Source organism: Physella acuta, unplaced genomic scaffold, assembly GCF_028476545.2.
Source record: "Physella acuta isolate Inbredline_101_S28 unplaced genomic scaffold, ASM2847654v3 ptg001217l, whole genome shotgun sequence".
NCBI lineage: Eukaryota > Metazoa > Mollusca > Gastropoda > Physidae > Physella > Physella acuta.
The window spans coordinates 129,083-152,759 of record NW_026732734.1 but is presented as its reverse complement, the minus strand read 5'-3'; the positions used below and the strand labels follow the sequence as shown (position 1 = coordinate 152,759).

The window sequence follows — 23,677 nt, the reverse complement described above, 5'->3', positions numbered from 1 at the left end:
TTTGGCACATTTTACTTATTGATAACAACTCAAAACTAGTCACTAGTTTTCAAAACTAATGTACTGTTATAAAATTGGTATGAGTTGTATTGTAAAACGTTATAATTATTATAAATGAATCACTACCATTACACAGGCGGGATAGTATGAAATGGTTTTAATATTTTTTTTTTAATTGCCAGTTCCTGCGAAGCCAGGAAAAGTTTATAATGTTACACAACTATCAAATACTACAACCAATGGACCATACGAGTACATCATTTATTTTGGTGCATCAGAAGGCAATGTGGCAAATTATACATTTGTTATAAAGTACAACGGTAGTGTTGTAGACACTTTGATCAACAGCACACCTTCTGTTGTATCAAATAAACTGACCCCAGCGAGAATCTACTCATATGAAATAACAGCAAAAAACACTGCAGGAAACGTGAGTGAGATAACAACTGACACTTTTTCAACATCTGCTAGCCGTAAGTAGCATTCATAGTCTAGTCACATTTTGTCAGGAATGTCGTGTACCTAAATCATTTCTAGTCACATTTTGTCAGGAGTGTCGTGTATCTGTTTTATTATATTCATTGATCGGAATTATCATTTTATTAACCTGTTTAGGCTAGCACAATTGAGAAATTTTCAACAGGTGTTTAGTTGCTAAATTGACTTAAAACACTATAAATTTTTACATTCTTTCTTTTTTTAATAAAGGGGTTAAAAAATAGTCATTGTATTCCTGAAGATTTTGATTGATGTTGTGGGTTTTTTTTTACAATTACAATTATGCTTGCAGTACACTTTTGATATTTTGATCACAACCTGGCTGCAATAAGGAAATTTAATAAACATTCTAGTAAAAGATTATATAAACTTAAAAATATAGTATTAATAAAATTGCATGTGTGAAATATATTTTAATAAAAAGTAGGTTTTTTTAATGTAGTTTATGTAACTAGATGTGTTACTCTCTATATTTTGGATATTTATTCCCTACATTACAAACACTAAGGGACACATAGTATTACATATGTTACTAAAAGCAAGTGATAAAGGTGTAGAATTTTTTAATACATTGAATAGGTAAGCCCCTTAATGCCATGAATAAAATACTATAGTCATGATATAACTTACCTAATACATTGACGATTTTGGTAGAATTGTTGAGTTTCAGTTAGTTAATAGGAAAAATATGGACTCAGCTTATCTGCTCTATGGATTTTTAGGTCTGAAAATGAAGCTTTACTTTTTTTTATCGTATTTCATGCTAACCACATACATATTATTTCACACGCACTTTAATCATATATTTTATTGCTGTTATGTAACAATGAATATTGTCTTACTTCATAAAGCCTCTGATGAGCCATCAAACCTGCAAATACCTGCTGACAATATCACAGCTGACACAGCTATTGTTACCTGGAAGATGCCAAACAATCCCAATGGAAACATCACAGGATATGTTTTGTATGTGACTTACAGCAATCAGTCATGTTTGCAGGTTTACTATGTGGGGTGTATGGACTGTAGTGTGGTAAGTAAATATGTAGAAATTATGAAAAACGTGGGGCGCCGAAGTAAAAGTTTTTTATCGGTCATTGTTAATATAAGATGTAAAAGTTATATTACTATTGATTAGATAATACTATTGAGTTTTATTAGGGAGCTTGTAGAGACTCAACAGTATTAGAAACTGTAAGAAAATCACGGCGCCCCACGTTTTTCATCGCTTATAGTAGAGTGATCGCTTGCATTATTGTGATGTATAGCAATTATTTTCTACTTTTTAGTTCAATCAGAAAACGTGGGTTTTTAAAAACTTTTTTAATGATAATTATTTTCTACTTTTTAGTCTTTGTCTGTTTGTTTGCATTCAAATCTTGCTATCGATTTTATATTCTCGCATTCATTTTTTTTTTGGGGTAAACGAAGACAACTCTCAAAAAACACATGCCTTTTCCAATCGACATTTCTTCTGTGTTGCCATTTCTTTCACCATTTTGCCCTCGCGTGCAAACCATTCGACCATCAACATCCTACTTCCTGATCAGTCAGATTTGCATAGGTTTGTACACAAACACCGCGTGACCACTACTCAGTAAGCCAAAAGAGGGAGAGTACCGAACCTTGTTTTCATCAAATTACAATTACTTTTTGTACAAATATATAGGGGTCTAAAATGATCAACAAAATTTTTCCATGGATCAATTTAGTAACAATAACAATTCAATATTGTATTGTCATCGGAAACAAAGCTTCCCTGAAAATTTCAGCGCGCTAGCTAACTGGGAAGTGCCCCAAATTTCGATTGCAAGATTTGATTGGAAAACCAAACAGACGCGAAAGCAAGTTAAAGAAAACGTGGGAAAAATCACAGCAGTTGAATGAGGGTTTTCTAAATTTTTAAATCCATCAAAACAAGGAATTTTCCTGGACAGTGTAGATCTCTAAAACTATAATTATTTATGCTCTAAGTAATCTTCAAGCATACATATTTTTTAAATCACTGTTCAGACATCTAAGTGTAAATTTTAAACAAGGAAATTAAATAGTAACAGTGCAACTTGTGGGATAAATTGCGAGACTCAATAATTATTAAAAATTAGATTGTTAACATATTTTTTTATAATACTGGTACTCTTCATACTTTCAGCAAAATTTGGCTACTGATAAATGCCAACAATTTGAAATAACTAGGAAAAACTACACGCAAAATGATTTGAATAGCCATAGCTCGACCATCTCAATGGAAATCTCTAAGTTGGATCCTTACACCAACTACACCGTGGTAGTATTACCATACAATGATGCTGGACAAGGCAAGCAAGCAAGTCAATCTTTTACTACCAAAGTTGCACGTAAGTATTTTCAAATAGAATATTGAAACTTTTTTTGCCAAATATATTGTATCATTCATTCTTTTATGGCCTTAGAGCTCTGCTGTTTGAGTTACATATTTTTTAATTTGAATAAATTATTTTGTTTTTATAGCCTAAGCTTAAACCTGGAATTTAGGTCTGGGACCAAACTCAATATGCTCAATTAGGGCCATCTCATTTTATTCGGCTTCAAATTCTGAATTACATGTCCTCCATCCTCTTAGACAGTAAAGGCAGAATTGTAATTTTTTAACTAGTGCAGGAGATCCCTTAGATGGGCGATAAATTCATCCATCAGAAAAATATATCCACATGTCTAGAAAAGATTTTAACCTTGCCTCATCTGAGATACATTAATTTATATTAATTGTGCTAACTCGTGCCACTTGAATTTTCTGCTTGCGTTTCAATAATGCAACTCTTTAAAAAGTGATGATGATAACAATTTTATGTATGGGTACTAAAAAGAATGATTCGTTTTCTAATCAAAATAGTGTTTTTAAATTTTATCTCCATTTAAAAATGAAAGCTCAAAGTAATTAGTTATAAAATATTAAAATTGAACTAACAAGTCTTATTATTACTTGAGCGCTTCATGCTTGAAAAATTCAGCATGCTTGAAAAATTCAGGGTCTGTAAAAGATTTAGAGTACATAATTAACCGTGTTGTTTATTTAAAAAGTGTGATGCCTGTTTATTGATATGTAATCTTTAGTTTTAAGTATCAATAATTAAATGTAACTTACCATGTTGTTCATCCAAAGCAAGGACAGAGGGTGCAAGTAAAAGTTTCCACACTCTTGAAGTCTGTTATAATACTCTGTTCCTCACAAAAGGAAAGTTATGATGTAAATAAATGTAGATGAAAGTACAAAAGCTAATATTTAACTTTTGTTACAGGTGCAAGTAATCTTATCAGTGTAAGTCTGAATGCTACAAGGAATGCAGATAAAGTTGGATTAGATGTAACTTGGATACCTGGAAGATTCACTGGACCTACACATTACACCATTCAACTAGAGCAGAAAATAAGCTTAAGTAGTAACAGTTACACCATTAATGATACTAAAGAAGTTGTTGGTAAGATTTTTTTTCTTAATTATCTAACCAGCTTTTGTAACTAAAATCTGTAAATAACATTAACAACAATGAAATGTAACCTAAATAAAAACTCAGAATGGAAGCTGGTGTTTATGTAGTGCTATAAATTATGTTGAGGGTGCTCACAATTTTTTATATTTTTTCAATATTAGGTTATGATAAGAACTTCTTCTATTTCCCTGACCTTCTGGGTCATTGGGATTACAAGGTAACTGTTACCGCAAACACAAGTGAAGGTCCAAGTTCACCTAAAGTAGAAGGTACAAAAACTTTGACAAAAAGTAAGTTCTTGGTTAAAAAGTGTTTTATTATCTTACTTTTAGGTTAAGCATAATTGGAAAGACATCTATGCTACAGTACATTTGTGCTTCTATTATAATAGTATTTTAGTGTCTGCTTTAATTTTTTTGTGATATCACTGGATTGTAATTCATCTTTTCTTGCACACATTATAAGTGGTTTATGTGTAAATCAAATATTATCATTGTTTCCCTTTATTGGGTTAACTTTTATTTTGCTTAGGAATTGTTCTGTGTAAATGTGTATGGACACATAATCTAACTACTAAAGTATTTTTTTTTAATTCCTAATGACTTGGTTATTTAAGATACTGATGTGGTGATATATCCATTTCTTATGATGCTATATTCCGCTCTTCAACATTTTAAACTGTCTGTATTTCTATTATTAAAACAGCTCCAGGATTAGCAACTTTTAGCATTACAGTTGATTCTGTCATAGCCACTAAAGTTACTATTTCAATCAACTGCCCTAAAGAAAAAGAAAGAAATGGTATTATCATGAAATATACAGTTAAAAAAATACTTTTGAAGCCTAACATTAATGAGGTATGTTTTACTTTTTTTCAAAACAATAATATTTATATACTTATTATTATTTTGAAATTATAACAAAATCATTAACTCGGATAGAATACTTAGTGAAATCTCAGTTTAATGCAAACATTTTTTCAAAGTACTGAAAAAAACACTTAAGAGAACTATATGTTACACTGTAAAATACAGGTGGAGTTGTTAAAATCATACAGATATGTTTCAGTTACAATAGTCTTAAAGCAGTTGATCATTACCCTGATCCAGAAAAAAAGTATTAATGATTTAAGGGTCATATGGGGAGGGTGACAAATATATATCCTAATAAACTGCATGCAAAGGCAGACCCAGTTGTTGTTTTGTTTTTCTGTTTTTTTCTTGTGAACTGTAAGCAATAAAATCATAGGATGGAATGTTAGCTATTTTTTTTATAATTAGAAATAATCTTTTCACATATTTGACTTAGAATTATTAGTTCAACACTAGAAGTCAACACATTTTTACCTATTTCAACTTTTTAAAAATCTGACCCTACAGCCCTGTTATTTATAATGTAAGGCATGATTTTTCAGCTACCTTTTTTCTTTACAGCCTGATAATAAACTGAATCAAAACATCAGTAGAATTTCAGAAAATGAAAATCCATGTGAAGTGACACAAGGCCTGTTAACAGACATAACAGTTGAAAGGAATTATTCAGTTGAAGTATGTGTTGTAAAAAAAAATAGGTGCTATCACTCTGTAAAAAAAAATTTAAAACATTGTTTATTATTATTGAAATAATAAACAATTTTTGGAATTTTTTTTTTGTAAGCAAATATATAAATTGCATTATTCTCTACAGGTCATGACAATTAACCAGGATTACCCAGGAATTTTTTCAGAAGGTTTTAACTTCTTTGTTCCTGCAAAATGTAAGATTCCATTTTTTCTTAAATATTTACATTTTAATGTAAGTAGAATAGTTCTTACATTGGACTGTCTCTTTACTCTTTTTTTTTTAAATCACAAAAGTGGTTTTTATAGACATCTTGCAGTAATTTTATCATTTCTTTTATGGATTTGTTATATTTATTAATTGTGTACCAATATTTATTGGTTTCAACAACCAACACTGTGTTTTTACACTTAAAAGGTTTAATTATAGTAGGTCCATTGACAAAATAATGACTTTCAAATTTTAAAAAATGACATAGAGGTGGGAAAATAGTAAGTAAGAAATTGATCTTTTAAAAGGCATACATTTTGATAGCCAACCTTTCAAAAATAAAACATACAAAATTTGTTAAAAGTTGACTAATGTATCAAATTAAAGTTTACAAATATTTTAGTCTTAATAATTTAACAACAATAAAAAAGATTTAACTTAGGCAACATCATATCTTAATAACTAAATGGCTTAAAGGAAAATTATGCATACATTTTAAAATCCTTAAAGCCAATCATCTGCCGTTTAAGGCATCAGTCATAACATCTACCTAGAAGGATTATGACAGATACCTTGGAAGACCATACTGGCTCCGTTAAAATCTGCAGACAGATTATTACCAGCCTACAATTAGCTGATTACATAGATGCCATAGTGAAGGCATAAATTTAATAATTGATATATGTGAGGAATATAATACTAGTTTTAGGATACCATGGTCTAGCGGTAGAGCGCTGGACTGCTAAGCCAAAAGTCTTGTTCGAATCTGGATTCAAGTCAGAAGAACGTCCCCAACTCTGGTTACATAACTCACATTAGTGAAAATAAAGGTGGCTGGGTATAGTGCTGACCACACTATCTCTCTATATGTCGAAGTCATAGAAACAGGTGAACCCTACTTGCGCCTTGGACTATCAAGTTTGTAAAGGGAACTTTACTTTTACTTTTTTATATAAAGTAGGATATTGCATTAAACACATGTGCAACATTTTTTTTTTATGATATCTTTTTGTTCTTCAGTACCTATCATCCCTTTGGGAACAGACGTAGTAAAATTATCAAACTCCAAAGAAAGTACATTAGATGTTACAGTCTGCAAAGATTGTGTGGCCAATGATACACAGGGCAAGATACAAGATTTGTGGCTGGCTGTATGTGCAGAAACTGCTCCCTGTTTTTCAAGTAAGTAGAAAAATATACTGAAAGCCAGACTGAGTCTTTAAATATGTTTAACATGACCTTTATATTGTAAAAAAAAATTAAAATATTTTTTAAGGCAAAAGAAAAAGAGCGGTTGATGAAGTTTTCAACAGTACTTGGTCAGCAGCTAAAGCATCTGGATTTAAAATTGGATATCGAACAACACCATTAGATTGGTTGAACCAATTAAGAGGTATTTTTGTAGGCGTACTTCAATTTCTTCTTAATGTAATAGACAAGCTTAAGTTTACCTCCACCACATTATTGGTTTTGGACTGTTAAGACTAAGTGGTAGTGGTTGACTTGAAACTTATGAACGAGCCTAAAACATTTCCTCACACATTTTCAATGGATACCAGCACTGATGGAAAGTTTAAAAATACATTTTAAGCACATTTATTCAAAAAGTGACCACGGCACTCATGCTTATGTTACTGAAAAAAAAAATGTTATACAGCCAGCCCAGGCTATTTATGTTTCAGTAAAAGATGAAATCTGCCATTTTAGGAAAATATAGATAGTCTAATAGTATATAAATTCATTAGGCTGCATTAAACCAAAAAATCGTCCTTTTTTTATAATTTTATAAGAGTGAGTATTGGCTTTTTAGAATTATGATTCGTTTTAGATGAAAATTTGCTGCTAAATACTTTTTGTCTATCTGCAGCTTTCTCAAACAGTGAAGTACCATTCACTGTTGGCAATAACACTAAGTGTAATTCTGGTGAAACTGGTGTTATCTGCAATGGACCTCTACCTTCCGCTACAAAGTTCAAGTTAGCCTTTTTTTTTTCTTTTAATAAATTAATTTATGTATTTGTTGTTTTTTTTTTACAATTTTAAATAGATTAAAAGCTTTTATTTTAAAATCTTTGCATTATTTCAAAGGCTAACATGTTAGCCTAGATTAGTAAATGCCTACTTTAGTTAATTCCTCTTGATTTTCTGCATAAATATTAAAAATACAACATATTTTGTGAAGAGCAATGAAAATACTTTTCAACCTTTTTTGTAAACTTAAAAAATGCTGTATTTAGAAGACAAAAATGGAACATTTTTTTATTAAATAAGAAATATGTATAGGCCTACATACAGATAGCTTGTAAAAAAAAAATTCTGAGGTTACCTTTTGTGAATGCTTACATCAAAACCATATTTTATTTACCCATCAATAATTGATACTTAACATTTTACTGTTAAAGTTGATCAAAACTGCTATTATCTATATATATAATTCTCTTCTGGGAGACGCTAGAAAACAAGCTGTAAACGCGCTCCCTACCTCCCCACCCCTACATGGTCTTAGTGAGCTGTGTTCACTCTAAATGTTTACAAACATAGCCGGGTTTAGTGACGACTATTAGGGGCAGATAATTTTGTTTGAAACGATTTTAAACGTAGGGGAGGGGGGAGAAGGGGGGGGGGGGGGTTATGGTCTTTAACGAGCTACTTATAGTGTTTTAAAGATATATTTTCAGTGGCAGCGTTGGTACTGTCGAATTCACAAATTATGAATTACTGAAAAGTAGAAAAAACAACAACTAAATAGCGGCGTATGTTATGCCGCAGGCCGGCTCGTAATAATATATTTAAATGACTTTCATAATTTGCAAACACAACCCGATTTAAGTTTACTTTATTTAAAAAAAAAATTCATTTAGTAAGATCTTTGCATATATTTCTTGTTATTTTTATTGTTCTAAAATGTATTTTATTCACGATATTAAGCAATTCTTTTTTTTTTTAAATACTTAGCAATTTTCATTGTTTACCTTTAGTATTAGAAACATCAAATACATTGATACTACAAAAAGTATTCACAAATAATATTCAATAATTTTTTTACATTCCTTATTATTTTCATGAACTTTTTAGTTGGATTGCTGAGGCTAGTACTGAGTCTTATGTCATAAGAAATTTTTTTTTTTCAACAGGGTATTTGTTTTTGTTTGTAACAATGCTGGCTGTACTCGAGAATCCTCCTCAGTTTTGGCAACACAAGGTTTTTATAAATATATTAAATTCATTAATATTTTATGTATACATCTTTTTATAAATATCATTTTCATTAATATTTTATATATGCATTTATTTAACAAAATTATTTGATTTTTTTTAAACTATTTAAAATGAAATTTCTTTCTGTGTTATTTGTAGTGGAGGACTCGCCTGATACTGCTGCAATTATTGGAGGTGTGATTGGAGGCTTTGCAATATTAGCCATTTTGATTGCTGTTATTGTAATTGCAGTGTTATATTTTAGAAAACGTCCAAAACCAAGGCATGTATCACTCCTTGTTTATCTATATTTATTTTTTCTACATGCTTCATGATAAAATAATAAAATAAATCTGTACAAAGATTATTTGATGTGAAAAATTTTAAAAACCAATTATTCTACACTTGACCAAGCTCAAAATTGTTTTTAATTATGGATATTTTTCTCCATATTTAATTGAAAATAAAAATATTTTTTGAAGTGGTGTATGTAGTTTCTAAGATGTCATGAATAGTAGAGTAGACATCAGATTATAATATCAATTGTGGTTTATGGGTCATCCATAAATTATGTCACAGTTTTAGTTAATTCTTCCCTCTCCTACCACCATGCAGTCTCAAAAGGCTACATTTCCCCAGCTCTAAATGACTACCAAGCTCTACTCCATGTACTAAAATAACCATAGTTCTAATGACAATCATTTTTATTTTTAAAGCATAGTTAGTTGTCTAATTGTATTTTCTGTGTAGTTGCTTTATAATAGTTATTAGTAGTTTGGTAATTTAGAGTTGGGTGGGGGTGAAGATTGATACCTGTTATGTCAGTCATCATTTGTTATAGCCCTCATAGCAAATTAAATTGTTGATGTAGGCAATTTAGTGAGGGCTAATTTATTAAGGGGCTGATCTGTTATAGTTTGTGATATATAGATGGCGTACAAGCTCTAGTTAAAAGAAATGGTAAGAGCTGAAGCAAAGCTTAACCTAAAAAATGTCTGCATTAATTTCATGATAAAACACTTATTCCATTTCAACACCATTTTTAAAAATCATAATCAAATGAATACTTTTATCTTACACATCATTGAACTAAGTATTTTAATTTGTTTACAGTTCCCATCATCCACTCTGGGATATTGATACTAAAAAAATAAAAGAGAACAGGTAAGACTGCGCCTGGTCTTTGTGTGTTGTCATTTTTTAATATAAAGTAAACAAGCCTCCTTAGACCTAACAATCCATTGGGCAGATGAGTAGAGCTCATATGTTTCTTGACCTCTGCATATTAAGGGAAGTGTGGTCAGGGCTTTGCCCAGCCGCCTTTACTTTCCCTAACATCGAGTTAGGCACCCATCTGAGCTGGGTGGACTCAGGGATAGTCTACTGACTTTAGCCAAGATTCTAACTTGAGATTAGCAGCCTAGCGCTGTATCGCTTAGGCCATGCCATCCCCATTTTTTAATATAGGCCTATTGTTTTTCTTGACTGAAAATTTTGTAATATTTTTGTATTAATTTCTAAATTACAAAAAAAAATTTTGTTTAGTTTGATACACAGTCTGTAAAAAAAACAACCTTGCAGCTATTTTGTTAAAATTATTTATTTAATTTTGTTAATTATTTTTCAAACTTATGGTTTTTTGAGAAATCTGATTATTCTTTTATTGCTTTGTTAACAAGGCCAATAAGAATTAGGGAGTTCAGAGAGGAAGTCAGAAAACTGCACAAAGATTCCAATCTTTTATTCCAGGGGGAATTTGAGGTAAGAATAAATAGCAAGTACTTATTTTTGTTTCAGCAGCAATGATATTCCTAGGCTGTGAATGTAAAGCTGCAGACCAAAGTTTTAACTAACATAAAATCATGCCAGCTTACATGTTTGGCATTGAAACAATCATTTTGACAAAACTATTAAAAAATTACTGTTTCCACATTATATTACCTTCTAAAACCCAAGCCTATTTTAACAATATATTCAATGGTTTTGACAGTGTACTTTGATTCTAACCCAATCTTTTACCTATAAACTACATTTAACATCATCCATTACCTGTTGAAATGCACCTGTATCCCCCATCACTTTTTCTAGGCATTCTCTCCCTCTTAGTATTATCTTTTCAGCATTATATTTGTATAATATCTTTTGATAGTTCTAGATTATCAGTAATTATAACCCCTTACTACACTACCCTGAGTCTACCCAGCTCTGATGGGTACCTAACTCACGTTAGGGAAAGTAATGACGGCTGGGCATAGTACTGACCACACCATCCCTTCATATACCGAGGTCACAGAAACAAGTGAACTCTACTTCACTTGCCCCCTAGACTCTCAGGTTTGAAAGGGAACTTTACTTTTACTTACTACACTACCCTAATTAGGGCCACGGTAGCTTAAACCACATTTTGTATGGTAAAAATGTAAGGTAATATAAAAGTGAAACTTTATGCTTACAATGTAGGAATATTATGCAGGAATACACATATTTCAATTTAATATTACTTTTTATATTTTTACTAGAAATAAAATAAGCTCAAATGTAGAGTGTACAAAAGTGTACATCATGTCGCAAGGGGTTAAAATCAGAAAATATAATCAGGCCTTAGCTAGCAAGTATAAAAATATTTCCTGCTGACTTTCCAGGACATCAAGAACCTCAGTGCCAGATTTCCCCACACATCTGATGAGGCTAAAAGAGAAGGGAACCGAGTCAAGAACAGATATGTTGACATTTTGCCTTGTATGTTGGTTTAGTATAAATATTGATTAAACCTTTAAGTCTGCTCCTTATGGTCAACTCTTTAAGGCCCTAACTACGCTCACAGCGTTCATTAGGCCAGTTGCCAGAGTCCAGTAACATTTTCTCTGTTAAATTAGTTGTTTAGCTGAATATAAGTTTTTAATTAATGGATTTACTCTTGTAGTTTCCCCCTTTCGTTGATTTTGCATTTTATAGAAAAAAATGTTTGCAAAACTTTCCGTAAATCAGCATTTTTTAACACTGAGGAATCCCATTCATCGGCTATGTCTTACCAGTTTCGTCAGTGCGTTATAAAATTAACAGAAGCTATTTGTATTTATTCTAATACTAATCTAAACCATGATTTTGGTAGAAAAAGTGGCGTACTTTTGTTTTATGGGTTAATAAGAACTCATGAAAAACAATTTATATCATTCATTTTCCTGACAGAAGCGGCCTTCCCTAGCTACTCTTAATTATTTTTCTTCAGCAAATAATAAAAATATTTACAATTAATTTAAGTGTGAAGGGCTTTCAATTTTATTTAATTTATATCAGTAATGTGTGGGTTTTAAATAAATGAGTAAAAATATATGAGTTTTTTGCTGCATAGGTAGGCCTGCTGAATAAATTGAGAGTAAAAAAAATTGTGATGAAACATGCAATTAATTCCGGTCTTAAAGAGTTAACGTTTCTCAAGCTCAAGTAGTTTAATACTATTCACACCATATTAATTTATTTACACAAAGATAATAATCAAGCTTTGATTATTCACATTTAAGAGTTAAAATACAAATAATAATAGATACCTTTGTATGTTGCAGATGACCACACTCGTGTGAAACTGGACATTCAACCAGAAGATGATGATACTATGGACTTCATCAACGCCAACTACATTCCTGTAATTATCCAAAATATGGATTTTTGCTTGTTTAGGATTATGAAGCACCCAATCATGACATCCAAACAAAAATAACAACTCCCCAAAATATCTGTTGTGCATATTCTGACTTAATATGCTATTGAATATTCCCTTAGTTCATTAAAATTGTGGTTAGAGTAGCTATTTTAAATAATTCATTAGTATTTTGACAAATGATAACTCTGTAAATTTACTAAATTGCTTCATTACAGGGCTATACCTCTGTCAGGGAGTACATCGCCACTCAAGGACCCATGCATTGTACAATCCCTGACTTCTGGAGGATGACATGGGAACAGAAATGTCCAGTGATTGTCATGTTGTCAGATCTACAGGAGCAGGGCAAGGTGAGAACTTGGTGGTCGTGATGTGTTGATACACTTCTCATTAGCTGTTAGATTCACATGTCCATGGATATTGTTCATAGTTAACAAGTCCATATTTTTAAAATATGAAACCTCTACTTAATTTTAAATAATAAGTTCATATAAACTTTGAAACTATAAGTATTAAATTGATATATTTATAAGAAAATCTAGGGGTCGGCGTGGTCGAGTCGGTAAAGCTCATGGTTGCTAAACCAAAAAGTCTCAAGTTTGAACCCTCGGGCAGATGAGGCTCTTCAGCTGAGGACAGCCACTCTTCTAGGAGAGACAACTCCAAAATCAAACAACTGCTGCTTTGTAGTTTGTTCTTGGTTGGACAAAGGCTATGGAAGCAAATCCAAAAAGAAAAGCAGGCTGAAATCAGAATCAATGGCGTATAACCAGTTGACATTGTGATGGAAGCATGGTCGAGTCGGCAAAAGCTCATGGTTGATAAATTAGAAAAAGTCTCGAGTTTAAACCCTCTGACAGATAAGGCTCGTTGTGATGACGCAAGATTACGTCAGACATGTTTAGCAGATATAGGTTAGCAGAAACAGACTATAGGCCTAGTTGGTTGGTTAGAGAGGCCAATGGGCGCACAGGGCTGACCGGTCACGTGGGACGCTCAGCTGACCAGTGAAGCGTGGGCCACTGTTAGGCCGGGAGATCATGATTAGTTAGCTTGGGCAGTAGGTAGATCAGACAGAAGGTGTTAGGAAGCGGTCAGAGACGGTCGTAATATGTAGAGCTAGAGAACAGTTAGTTAGTGTAAGGATTGGTCATGGGAGTGCGTAGTTAGTAATATAGTGAACAGTTAGTAGTAGAAGTAAACAGTAGAGAGTATAGAATAGACTAGTTAGATAGAACTGATTATATACATTTGAATAAAGAACTTTGTAGTTGGAATTTGAACTTGTGTTATTAGATTCATTCGTTCCGCCTTCTTAAAAATCCCCACCCTCACAACGGGTGCAACTAGTAGAACTACAAACTAAGATCTTTTTTCGCACCATCACAACTGGTGGAGCAGCGGGGTAGTTATGTAGAGAACAGGCCACCAGATGTGATGGTGCGAAAGGAGATCTTTGGTTTGAGGTTCTTCTTGTTGCACCAGTTGTGAGGGTGGTGATTTTTAAGAAGGCGGTAACGAATGAATCCAATAACACACAGTTCAAGTTCAACTATAATTGTTCTTTATTAAAATGATATATATGTTCAAGTTTCTACCTAACTGATCTACACTGTACTATTTACTTCTACTACTGACTGTTCATACCACATGCTACCTACTACTACGCACTCCCATGACCAATCCTAACACTAACTGTTCTCTACATTCTACAACCTAACACCTTCTACCTTCGCTAGCTAATCATGATCTCCTAACTATCTACATTCTCGGCCGTCTCTGCCGCTACCTAACAACTCCTGGCCTATCGCTCTACTGCCCACGCTAACTAATCATGATCTCCCGGCCTAACAGTGGCCCACGCTTCACTGGTCAGCTGAGCGTCCCACGTGACCGGTCAGCCCTGTGCGCCCATTGGCCTCTCTAACCAACCAACTAGGCCTATAGTATGTTCTGCTAACCTATATCTGCTAAACATGTCTGACGTAATCTTGCGTCATCACACTCGTTCCCTTCAAACACTAAAAATGAAGAAGAAGAAGATAAGAAAAACTTTAATTTTTTTTTTTTTTAATAAATGTTTTAGAGAAAAGTGGATTTGTACTGGCCTGAGAACCTGAATGAACCAATCAACTACGGCAACATTATAGTAGAGATGACCAACTTTTCTCAGCTTAACAAATACATTATCAGAAACTTCACAATATCTAAGGTACTGTAGGTCTACTCATTCTTATTTCACATAAATTTTTTTTTAGTTTTTTAACACTGAAAAAAATCCAAAGAATGTTTTAAGAATACATTTTTGTCATTCATTTGTTATAAAGTGGTAGAATACTTGCTGGTTAATCCTAAAGTTTTTGTTAATATTCCTTGGCTCTGGTCCTTAGGGCACTACCTCAGTAATTATGGTCACAGTAAAGTGTGAATTACAATCCATTTTTTAGCAACCAACACAAAAACATTAAATCTTCTTTCTCTTTTACATAAGACTTCTACATCTATTTTATTGAAAATAAAAGTACAAAAAAAGATTTGTTTCGTTATGTCCAGGGACCAGACACTCGTAAAGTGACACATTTCTTCCTGCCTGGCTGGTGGGACTTCAGTGCCAACCTGACCACTGGTGATGTTCTAGAATTTGCCAAGCTGGTTCGGCAGATGACCACACCAGCACAAACTGGGCCAATCATTGTTCACTGCAGGTCAGACTCCACCCCTCCCCCAGTGACACCAGCACAAACTGGGCCAATCATTGTTCACTGCATGTCAGACTCCTCCCCCACTCCACCCCCAGTGACACCAGCACAAACTGGGCCAATCATTGTTCACTGCAGGTCAGACTCCACCCCTCCCCCAGTGACACCAGCACAAACTGGGCCAATCATTGTTCACTGCAGGTCAGACTCCTCCCCCACCCCCAGTGACACCAGCACAAACTGGGCCAATCATTGTTCACTGCAGGTCAGACTCCTCCCCCACCCCACCCCCAGTGACACCAGCACAAACTGGGCCAATCATTGTTCACTGCAGGTCAGACTCCTCCACCACCCCACCCCCAGTGACACCAGCACAAACTGGGCCAATCATTGTTCACTGCAGGTCAGACTCCTCCCCCTCCCCACCCCCAGTGACACCAGTACAAACTGGGCCAATCATTGTTCACTGCAGGTCAGACTCCACCCCTCCCCACCCCCAGTGACACCAGTACAAACTGGGCCAATCATTGTTCACTGCAGGTCAGACTCCTCCCCCACCCCCAGTGACACCAGCACAAACTGGGCCAATCATTGTTCACTGCAGGTCAGACTCCACCCCTCCCCACCCCCAGTGACACCAGTACAAACTGGGCCAATCATTGTTCAATGCAGGTCAGACTCCTCCCCCTCCCCACCCCCAGTGACACCAGTACAAACTGGGCCAATCATTGTTCACTGCAGGTCAGACTCCACCCCTCCCCACCCCCAGTGACACCAGTACAAACTGGGCCAATCATTGTTCACTGCAGGTCAGACTCCACCCCTCCCCACCCCCAGTGACACCAGCACAAACTGGGCCAATCATTGTTCACTGCAGGTCAGACTCCACCCCTCCCCACCCCCAGTGACACCAGTACAAACTGGGCCAATCATTGTTCACTGCAGGTCAGACTCCACCCCTCCCCACCCCCAGTGACACCAGTACAAACTGGGCCAATCATTGTTCACTGCAGGTCAGACTCCTCCCCCTCCCCACCCCCAGTGACACCAGCACAAACAGGGCCAATCATTGTTCACTGCAGGTCAGACTCCACCCCTCCCCACCCCCAGTGACACCAGTACAAACTGGGCCAATCATTGTTCACTGCAGGTCAGACTCCACCCCTCCCCACCCCCAGTGACACCAGTACAAACTGGGCCAATCATTGTTCACTGCAGGTCAGACTCCACCCCTCCCCACCCCCAGTGACACCAGCACAAACTGGGCCAATCATTGTTCACTGCAGGTCAGACTCCACCCCTCCCCACCCCCAGTGACACCAGTACAAACTGGGCCAATCATTGTTCACTGCAGGTCAGACTCCACCCCTCCCCACCCCCAGTGACACCAGTACAAACTGGGCCAATCATTGTTCACTGCAGGTCAGACTCCTCCCCCTCCCCACCCCCAGTGACACCAGCACAAACAGGGCCAATCATTGTTCACTGCAGGTCAGACTCCACCCCTCCCCACCCCCAGTGACACCAGTACAAACTGGGCCAATCATTGTTCACTGCAGGTCAGACTCCACCCCTCCCCACCCCCAGTGACACCAGTACAAACTGGGCCAATCATTGTTCACTGCAGGTCAGACTCCACCCCTCCCCACCCCCAGTGACACCAGTACAAACTGGGCCAATCATTGTTCACTGCACCCCTCCCCCAGTTATCATAGAATTTTTTTAAAAGTATAGGGGCAGGTGCAGTAAAGTTCACCTGTTTCAGTGACCTTGGCATATGAATAGATAGCTGGGTCAGCACTCTATCCATCTGCTTAATGTGAGTCAGGTACTCAGAGCTGGGTAGACTCACTGATATTTTATGGACTCAACCCCTGTATCCAAAATCAAGAGCTTCGGGTTAGAGCTAGAATGTTCTACCATTCACCACATTGGCCTTAAATCATAGAATAGATTGAGAAAAATAAGCTTATACTCATTAATATCAAAATATATAGAAACTTTTTACAACCAATAAAACAGCCTTAATTTTTGTTTAGCTTCACAATTTCTGTATTTAATTTTAATTTTTTCCTAAAACAATAAAAAACATTCTCTTGGCTTTTTTAGATATTATGTGCTGAATACAATTAATTGTTGCGTCTCTATGATAGAAAGTCTATTCATAACCCATGCTTTTAATTCTATTCTAGCGCTGGCGTTGGACGAACAGGCACATTTATTGCTTTGGATTACTTCATGCAGTTTATAGAAAAACACAGCCTTGATGAATCCATTGATGTTTTCAGCTATGTGATGAGGATGAGAAACAACAGACCTCGAATGGTGCAAGCTGAGGTAAACAGTGGAACTCTTCTGTACTAAAGTCAGAATGTAGACTTTTATTTCCTCCATTTGACTTAACAGCTATCTTTTTATTTAATAGTATAAAGTAAAATAGAATAAAGACCACAATAGACAGTATCAAAAGTAGTTTGAATAATATTAAATAAAATAAAATTCTAATAACATAGTTTTTACATTTTTCTCTATTATGACATTAATGGTTTGTACTCAAACAATATGACAAATATAATTGTGCCTCCTTTAGCTTCTTGTAATTTTGTTACTTTTTTTCTCCCTACAATTCTTGTCTTCTCTCTTCATTGTTCTCAAATTGAAACGATTCCTTTCTTACATTTTAGACCCAGTACATCTTTATATTTGATGCACTGGATGAAATAATAGCCAAGAAAATCAAAGAAGAAGAGGAAAGAGAAAATGAAGGAACATACCAAAACGTGAAAGTCAATGAGGAAAATGTTTATGCCAACACCAAGACAGCCTATGACAATGAAGCTTTTGGTAAGTTCAATTACTCTTCTCTTTAATGGGCTGGAAGTCACAGTTGGAAGGGTGTAGTGTTCTTATATAAAATTGTCAAGCATGACAAGGATTACCCTGAGATGTAGACACAGTGAGGCAAGCGCTGGACTGAAATCCTCAGGGGAAAAGAAAAGTAGGCCAACTTTAACACTCCTGGAGAAGGACTGTTGATCAAGAAGCAAGGGCTGTATGGTTTACATGGGCTCAACTAAAGAGAGCTTCCCAAAAAAGGAATCTGGTGGAAATCTGAAGCCACCCTTATCTCCTCAGGAGCTTCACAGGATTAAGGGAATGATTACTGGGATTATAACATATATCTACTTGGGCAGTGGTTTCAAACATATAGTGCTATGTGGGAATATCCAGTGAATCCAATTGGAGAAATGCCAAAGCAATTTTAAAAAAGAGAAAAAAAATAGTTTTGATTACCAAAAAATAACAATCGAATTATCTTCTCAGAAAAGGAAAAAATGGGTAAGCCCATTTCTTAATTTTTATCTGGTTATCAACTTATCACCAAGCACTTACCAGAATGATCATGTATGCATGTGTCCTCCACTTGCAATCCACAAGTCATCCACTTCCTCACCACAAGTATCCTCCATGTCCACACATGTCCTCCCCTTCTAAGCCTTAATTGTCACATCACATCCCAAAATGTCAAATATCCTCCATGTCCACACATGTCCTCCCCTTCTAAGCCTTAATTGTCACATCACATCCCAAAATGTCAAATATCCTCCATGTCCACACATGTCCTCCCCTTCTAAGCCTTAATTGTCACATCACATCCCAAAATGTCAAATATCCTCCATGTCCACACATGTCCTCCCCTTCTAAGCCTTAATTGTCACATCACATCCCAAAATGTCAAATATCCTCCATGTCCACACATGTCCTCCCCTTCTAAGCCTTAATTGTCACATCACATCCCAAAATGTCAAATATCCTCCATGTCCACACATGTCCTCCCCTTCTAAACCTTAATTGTCACATCACATCCCAAAATGTCAAATATCCTCCATGTCCACACATGTCCTCCCCTTGTAAGCCTTAATTGTCACATCACATCCCAAAGTGTCTTGATAAATCCACTACCAGTACTATAAATTAGTATCAACTTGAACACAAAACACCATGACCATTCTCATCAAAACTCCATTTAAAAAGCTTATATCGCTCCTGATTTTATAATTATATTATTGGCTTAATTTGATCAAAATTTTTAAAATTATCTGCCCTGTGAAACAAACATATGCATTACATGAAGCTTATCAAGAGCTATTATTTTTTTTAAAAAAACATGCTCTAAATGTATGCAGCTGCTGATTTTATAATTATATTATTGTCTTAATTTGAATATCACTTTAAAGATTATTTGCCCTGTGGAACAGCTTATTTATAGATACTATTTTACATGATCAATTAGTGTGATATTGTATAATTATCTAAGTGGCTAGTCATTGATCTCATAAGTGTTTAGTTATGAAGATTACCTGTGAATTATGATAATTCCTATGAAAGTTGCAAACAAAAAAATCTCTTAATTATTGGAGAAGGGATAATTGATATGTAAGATGTGATACATTATTTTTTTAAATACAGTTTTCAAAAAGTTAAAAATATTCATTTTGTTGTCTTCAGAGCCTGAATATCAGAACATGAGTTTTGGTGGGCAGCAAAATGGCAGCTATACACCTTCCCAGAATGGAAGCCACCAGCCAACAACATCACTGTGATCTACACAACCAACAACATCACTGTGATCTACATTTCCCCACCTTCTCTACCAGCCAACCCACAGACTCAAGCTTCAGTGCTTACATTGGCAGTTATATTTATGAACACTTTGTTTGCCTCTACAAATCTACTTAAATGAATAGTGCTGTTTACAAATATTTAACTGTTTGTGATTTAGAATTCTGGTTAAATAGAAGAAAAAAATTTTTACGGCATCTAAAATCAGCATATACATTGGGTCTTGGTGTCTTGTAAAAATCATTTAATCATATTGCATTACTTGAAATTTTGAAGCTTGACATCATATCAGAAACTGATGTCACAAGACTATGGAGAGTTGTGGCTCCATATTAGAGTGATGTCACACCATACAAAGTGATGTGAAAATGCTAACCAAGTTTGTTGTGCTGACCAGGCATCACAAGTCCAATATAATTTGTTATGCAATCAATACATTTTATGCTACATTTTTAATTTATTACATATAAAAATTCATTAGATGAACATTAAGTGAATTGTATTTTTTTTCTTGTTTTTTATGTAAAGTTGACAAAAATCTCATATTAGTTATATAATGCCTTTTATATTAATTGTATTGCTAATATGTATACAGAAACAGTTATTTCATCAAGACAAAATTTTAAGTTGTGGATCATATAATTAAAAGTAATTTGCTTTGTAAACCTCATGCAGTTATATAATGGAATATTTGGAGTTTAAATTGATAAATCTTCCTTTAAGGTATATATATATGTTGCTCTATAATTTGTTGTTGTTTTTAAATACTATGTATCCTAAGCTATTTTTCTTGACATTTTCAACACGTGGTTTACAAATTTTGAAGTTTAAACATTGATCAATACATTTGATTGGCTACATCCTGTAAAATTTTTATATTTACACCAATCAAAATGACCTGTTAGTGAACATTTATACTACTCAAAGCCTCCAATTTAGACAGTGACTCAAGCAAATTTGAAGTAACACATTAATCTTTATGATGAATCATTTGTTTTATTTTATTCCCTCCCCTTACATCAAATTTTAACTTATTTTTTTTCCAACATTCCTGTTACGCTGCAAATAATGCTTGTTAACAATAAAGTTGTTGAGTCAGTGCTTCCATTCTCCAAATTTGTTCCAGATGTTGAGGTTAGGTTAGATAAACAATGGCGCATTATTTTTTATTGTTGCCCTGCTGATGTTAATGTAAATTAATGCCTTCATTATCACTGGTTCACCTTATGCAAATAATATATATATATTTTTTTACAGTTAACTATTTTTTATACATGAATTATATTTATAAATAAACATGTATACATATATGTATCAAGAAATTTTAAACCAATTTGCTCTAAAGCACTATTTCATTTACAATGAGTCTAAAAAAGTTTTAAATTTCTTATTTAGTTATTAAAATTTACAATTTACTAAACTTATGATTAAAGTATTCAGTGGTTCTGCTGTTGAACTTTGACAACATGGCGAATAAGTCATAGTATAAAACTATAGTGCCTTTTTTTTAAGCATTGAACATTTTAATCTACAAATAGATGTTTTTTTCATCCAGGAGTTCATAAACTCATGAAAATCTGTGTTGTGTTGATTAAAATCTTCTTGTAAATAAATTATTTTATCTTTTGAAGTAAATTAATCGCATTGTATGAAATATTTGTAACAGATAACAAATGAAAAGATGAATGTTGATTTTAAAAAATTAATGTCTTCCACTACTGTAAGCCTTCATTGTACTTACTAATTTACCAAAGTTCTAATAGTGTTTAAATTATATTTTTTAATTATTTTTATTTTATTTTATTTTTTTATCTTACTGAGCTTAAAAATTAAACATAGGCCTGTTAAAACCACATTTCTAAACTTATGTAAACCACATTTCGTAATTTGAATCAAATCTTTAATAATATGGTGTTGCAGTCAATAATGTTTAAAATCTGGCTTGTTTTCAATAATGAAATTTTTTCATTACATTTTTAATTTCAGCTTAAAATTATGGCTAAAATGTTTTCAAAACTATTTTGGGATTTTTTCATTTGTTACTTTGCAACAAACTTACAAGAAATTCAAGCTTGAAAATTTTGTTTATAAAATTTATACCGGTATATTTTGTCCCATTGTGTATAAATATTTCAGGCATAGTACCTTTTAATGGCTGTGTATTTTTTTAACATTGTGAAATATATCATTTCATATCCTTGTTACATATGAATATATGCAGCGTATCATTTTATCATTTATATTGATTGTATAATGTAAAAATAATCTACTTAAGATGTTAATTTTGTCTTGATTACCACGCAATGATTTAGTTTGTGTTTCTGTTATCACCAAGTAGCATATTTCAGTTTATTTTTAAGACTGCTTTTATAATTTTAAAACATCTATTCACTAATAAATTGTACACACATTTTTTTACTAAGTAGTTTTGATTATTAAATTAGTAGAAATAATTTATTGTATGTAATATTGTAACTAGTAGTCTTATAAGAAACTTAAATGCGTTCAGTTTCGAAAGAAAGACTCATTTTTAGATAAGCATGATCCCAGTCTATTTAGTTATCTAACTTTGAAACAACTTTCTCTCTAATAAACTTTTAGTTGTTAAACAGTATCTTAATAATTTGGGGAGATTTCAAAATGTTTGTGTTCATGCATAATACTAATAGGCTTTTTTTAGTTAACTTTTGATTTTGCTTAAAATTTAAAACAACTTTGTTACTGAATTTGAAGCAGGAATCAACACTCATAGTCATAATCAGTATGTTTAGTTTAGGAATTAAAAAGAAAATAATCAAGACTATTTTTTTATGTAAAATATATTGACTATAAAAAAAACTTTTTATGTTACAAATTACAATATGGATAATAATGTTGAACAAAGATAGGTCCACTAAATATATTCAATCAATTCATCAAACTGGTTTTGAGCCAAAAACTTCTCATATTGATTTTATATGTAGTTGTTTAAAAAGGCAGAAAAGAAACTTTGCTTATTTTGTTTATTGCTCATATAAGCCTTAGCAGTTATTTGTCAGAAACAATGTACTCAACATTCCATGGAATTAAAAAAGTTGTTAAAACTCTTGTGCTTTTCTAAAATCAGTTGTGGACCTATATTTGATAGTGAAAACATCAATATCCTATTTGTTGACCTTTGACCCAGCAGACTATACTTTTAATTCTATTTTATCTTCAAATATTTTATATTTACACCTTTAAGAAATAAAATTTAGTTATTTATTCAAGCTGATTTGTTTTTGTTGCTCATTAATGGTGCAGATGTCAGTAAGCTTTTTGTGTGGGCTAGTGCAGGGAATTAATTGGTTGGGGGAGGGGGGGGATGTCATTTTGTCATGTAAGCTTAATGCAAAAGAGAGCATGTATGGTGAGAGGATTATATTCAAAACATGCATTAAAAATGGTACATCAAATGAAATGTAAGTGCTTGATGTATAGCAGGTGTTCAGTTGATTTTCTATAGGAGCTTACTTTGCCGCATGTGATTTGTATGTGTTAAAAACTTATGAACCATTTCTGTTTAGTGGTTTTTATATTATTATAAGTCTCCTTTCTGGTTTGAACGTAACCGTAATTTGATCTTTGCCATTCAAACATACATCAACATGTCCAAAAGAGTAACTTTTTTAAAAATGTGAGTTCTGCATTAGATATTTCCAGGTATTTCCATAAAACTGATTAAGCCTTTTGATACTCCTATTGTGGACTTAATAAGTTTGCAGAGTTTAAGTAATATA

At 33.7% G+C, this 23,677-nt stretch overlaps 1 protein-coding gene across 1 annotated transcript in view; it reads left to right on the top strand.

The window, feature by feature from the left end:
• LOC131957187 (receptor-type tyrosine-protein phosphatase eta) overlaps positions 1 to 23,167 on the top strand; it is a 49,816-nt gene extending 26,649 nt beyond the window's left edge. The window contains exons 11-33 of the mRNA XM_059321913.1: positions 183 to 473; positions 1,350 to 1,531; positions 2,651 to 2,855; positions 3,777 to 3,956; positions 4,130 to 4,258; positions 4,674 to 4,825; positions 5,402 to 5,515; positions 5,655 to 5,724; positions 6,759 to 6,920; positions 7,015 to 7,131; positions 7,606 to 7,714; positions 8,873 to 8,940; positions 9,096 to 9,219; positions 10,050 to 10,100; positions 10,616 to 10,697; positions 11,579 to 11,675; positions 12,500 to 12,579; positions 12,813 to 12,947; positions 14,684 to 14,809; positions 15,151 to 15,302; positions 17,489 to 17,633; positions 17,981 to 18,140; positions 19,806 to 23,167. Coding sequence (XP_059177896.1) covers positions 183 to 473; positions 1,350 to 1,531; positions 2,651 to 2,855; positions 3,777 to 3,956; positions 4,130 to 4,258; positions 4,674 to 4,825; positions 5,402 to 5,515; positions 5,655 to 5,724; positions 6,759 to 6,920; positions 7,015 to 7,131; positions 7,606 to 7,714; positions 8,873 to 8,940; positions 9,096 to 9,219; positions 10,050 to 10,100; positions 10,616 to 10,697; positions 11,579 to 11,675; positions 12,500 to 12,579; positions 12,813 to 12,947; positions 14,684 to 14,809; positions 15,151 to 15,302; positions 17,489 to 17,633; positions 17,981 to 18,140; positions 19,806 to 19,900 — 3,026 coding nt within the window. The 3' untranslated portion in view covers positions 19,901 to 23,167. The remainder of the gene's footprint in view (positions 1 to 182; positions 474 to 1,349; positions 1,532 to 2,650; positions 2,856 to 3,776; positions 3,957 to 4,129; positions 4,259 to 4,673; positions 4,826 to 5,401; positions 5,516 to 5,654; positions 5,725 to 6,758; positions 6,921 to 7,014; positions 7,132 to 7,605; positions 7,715 to 8,872; positions 8,941 to 9,095; positions 9,220 to 10,049; positions 10,101 to 10,615; positions 10,698 to 11,578; positions 11,676 to 12,499; positions 12,580 to 12,812; positions 12,948 to 14,683; positions 14,810 to 15,150; positions 15,303 to 17,488; positions 17,634 to 17,980; positions 18,141 to 19,805) is intronic.
• The last annotated feature ends 510 nt before the right edge of the window (positions 23,168 to 23,677 follow it).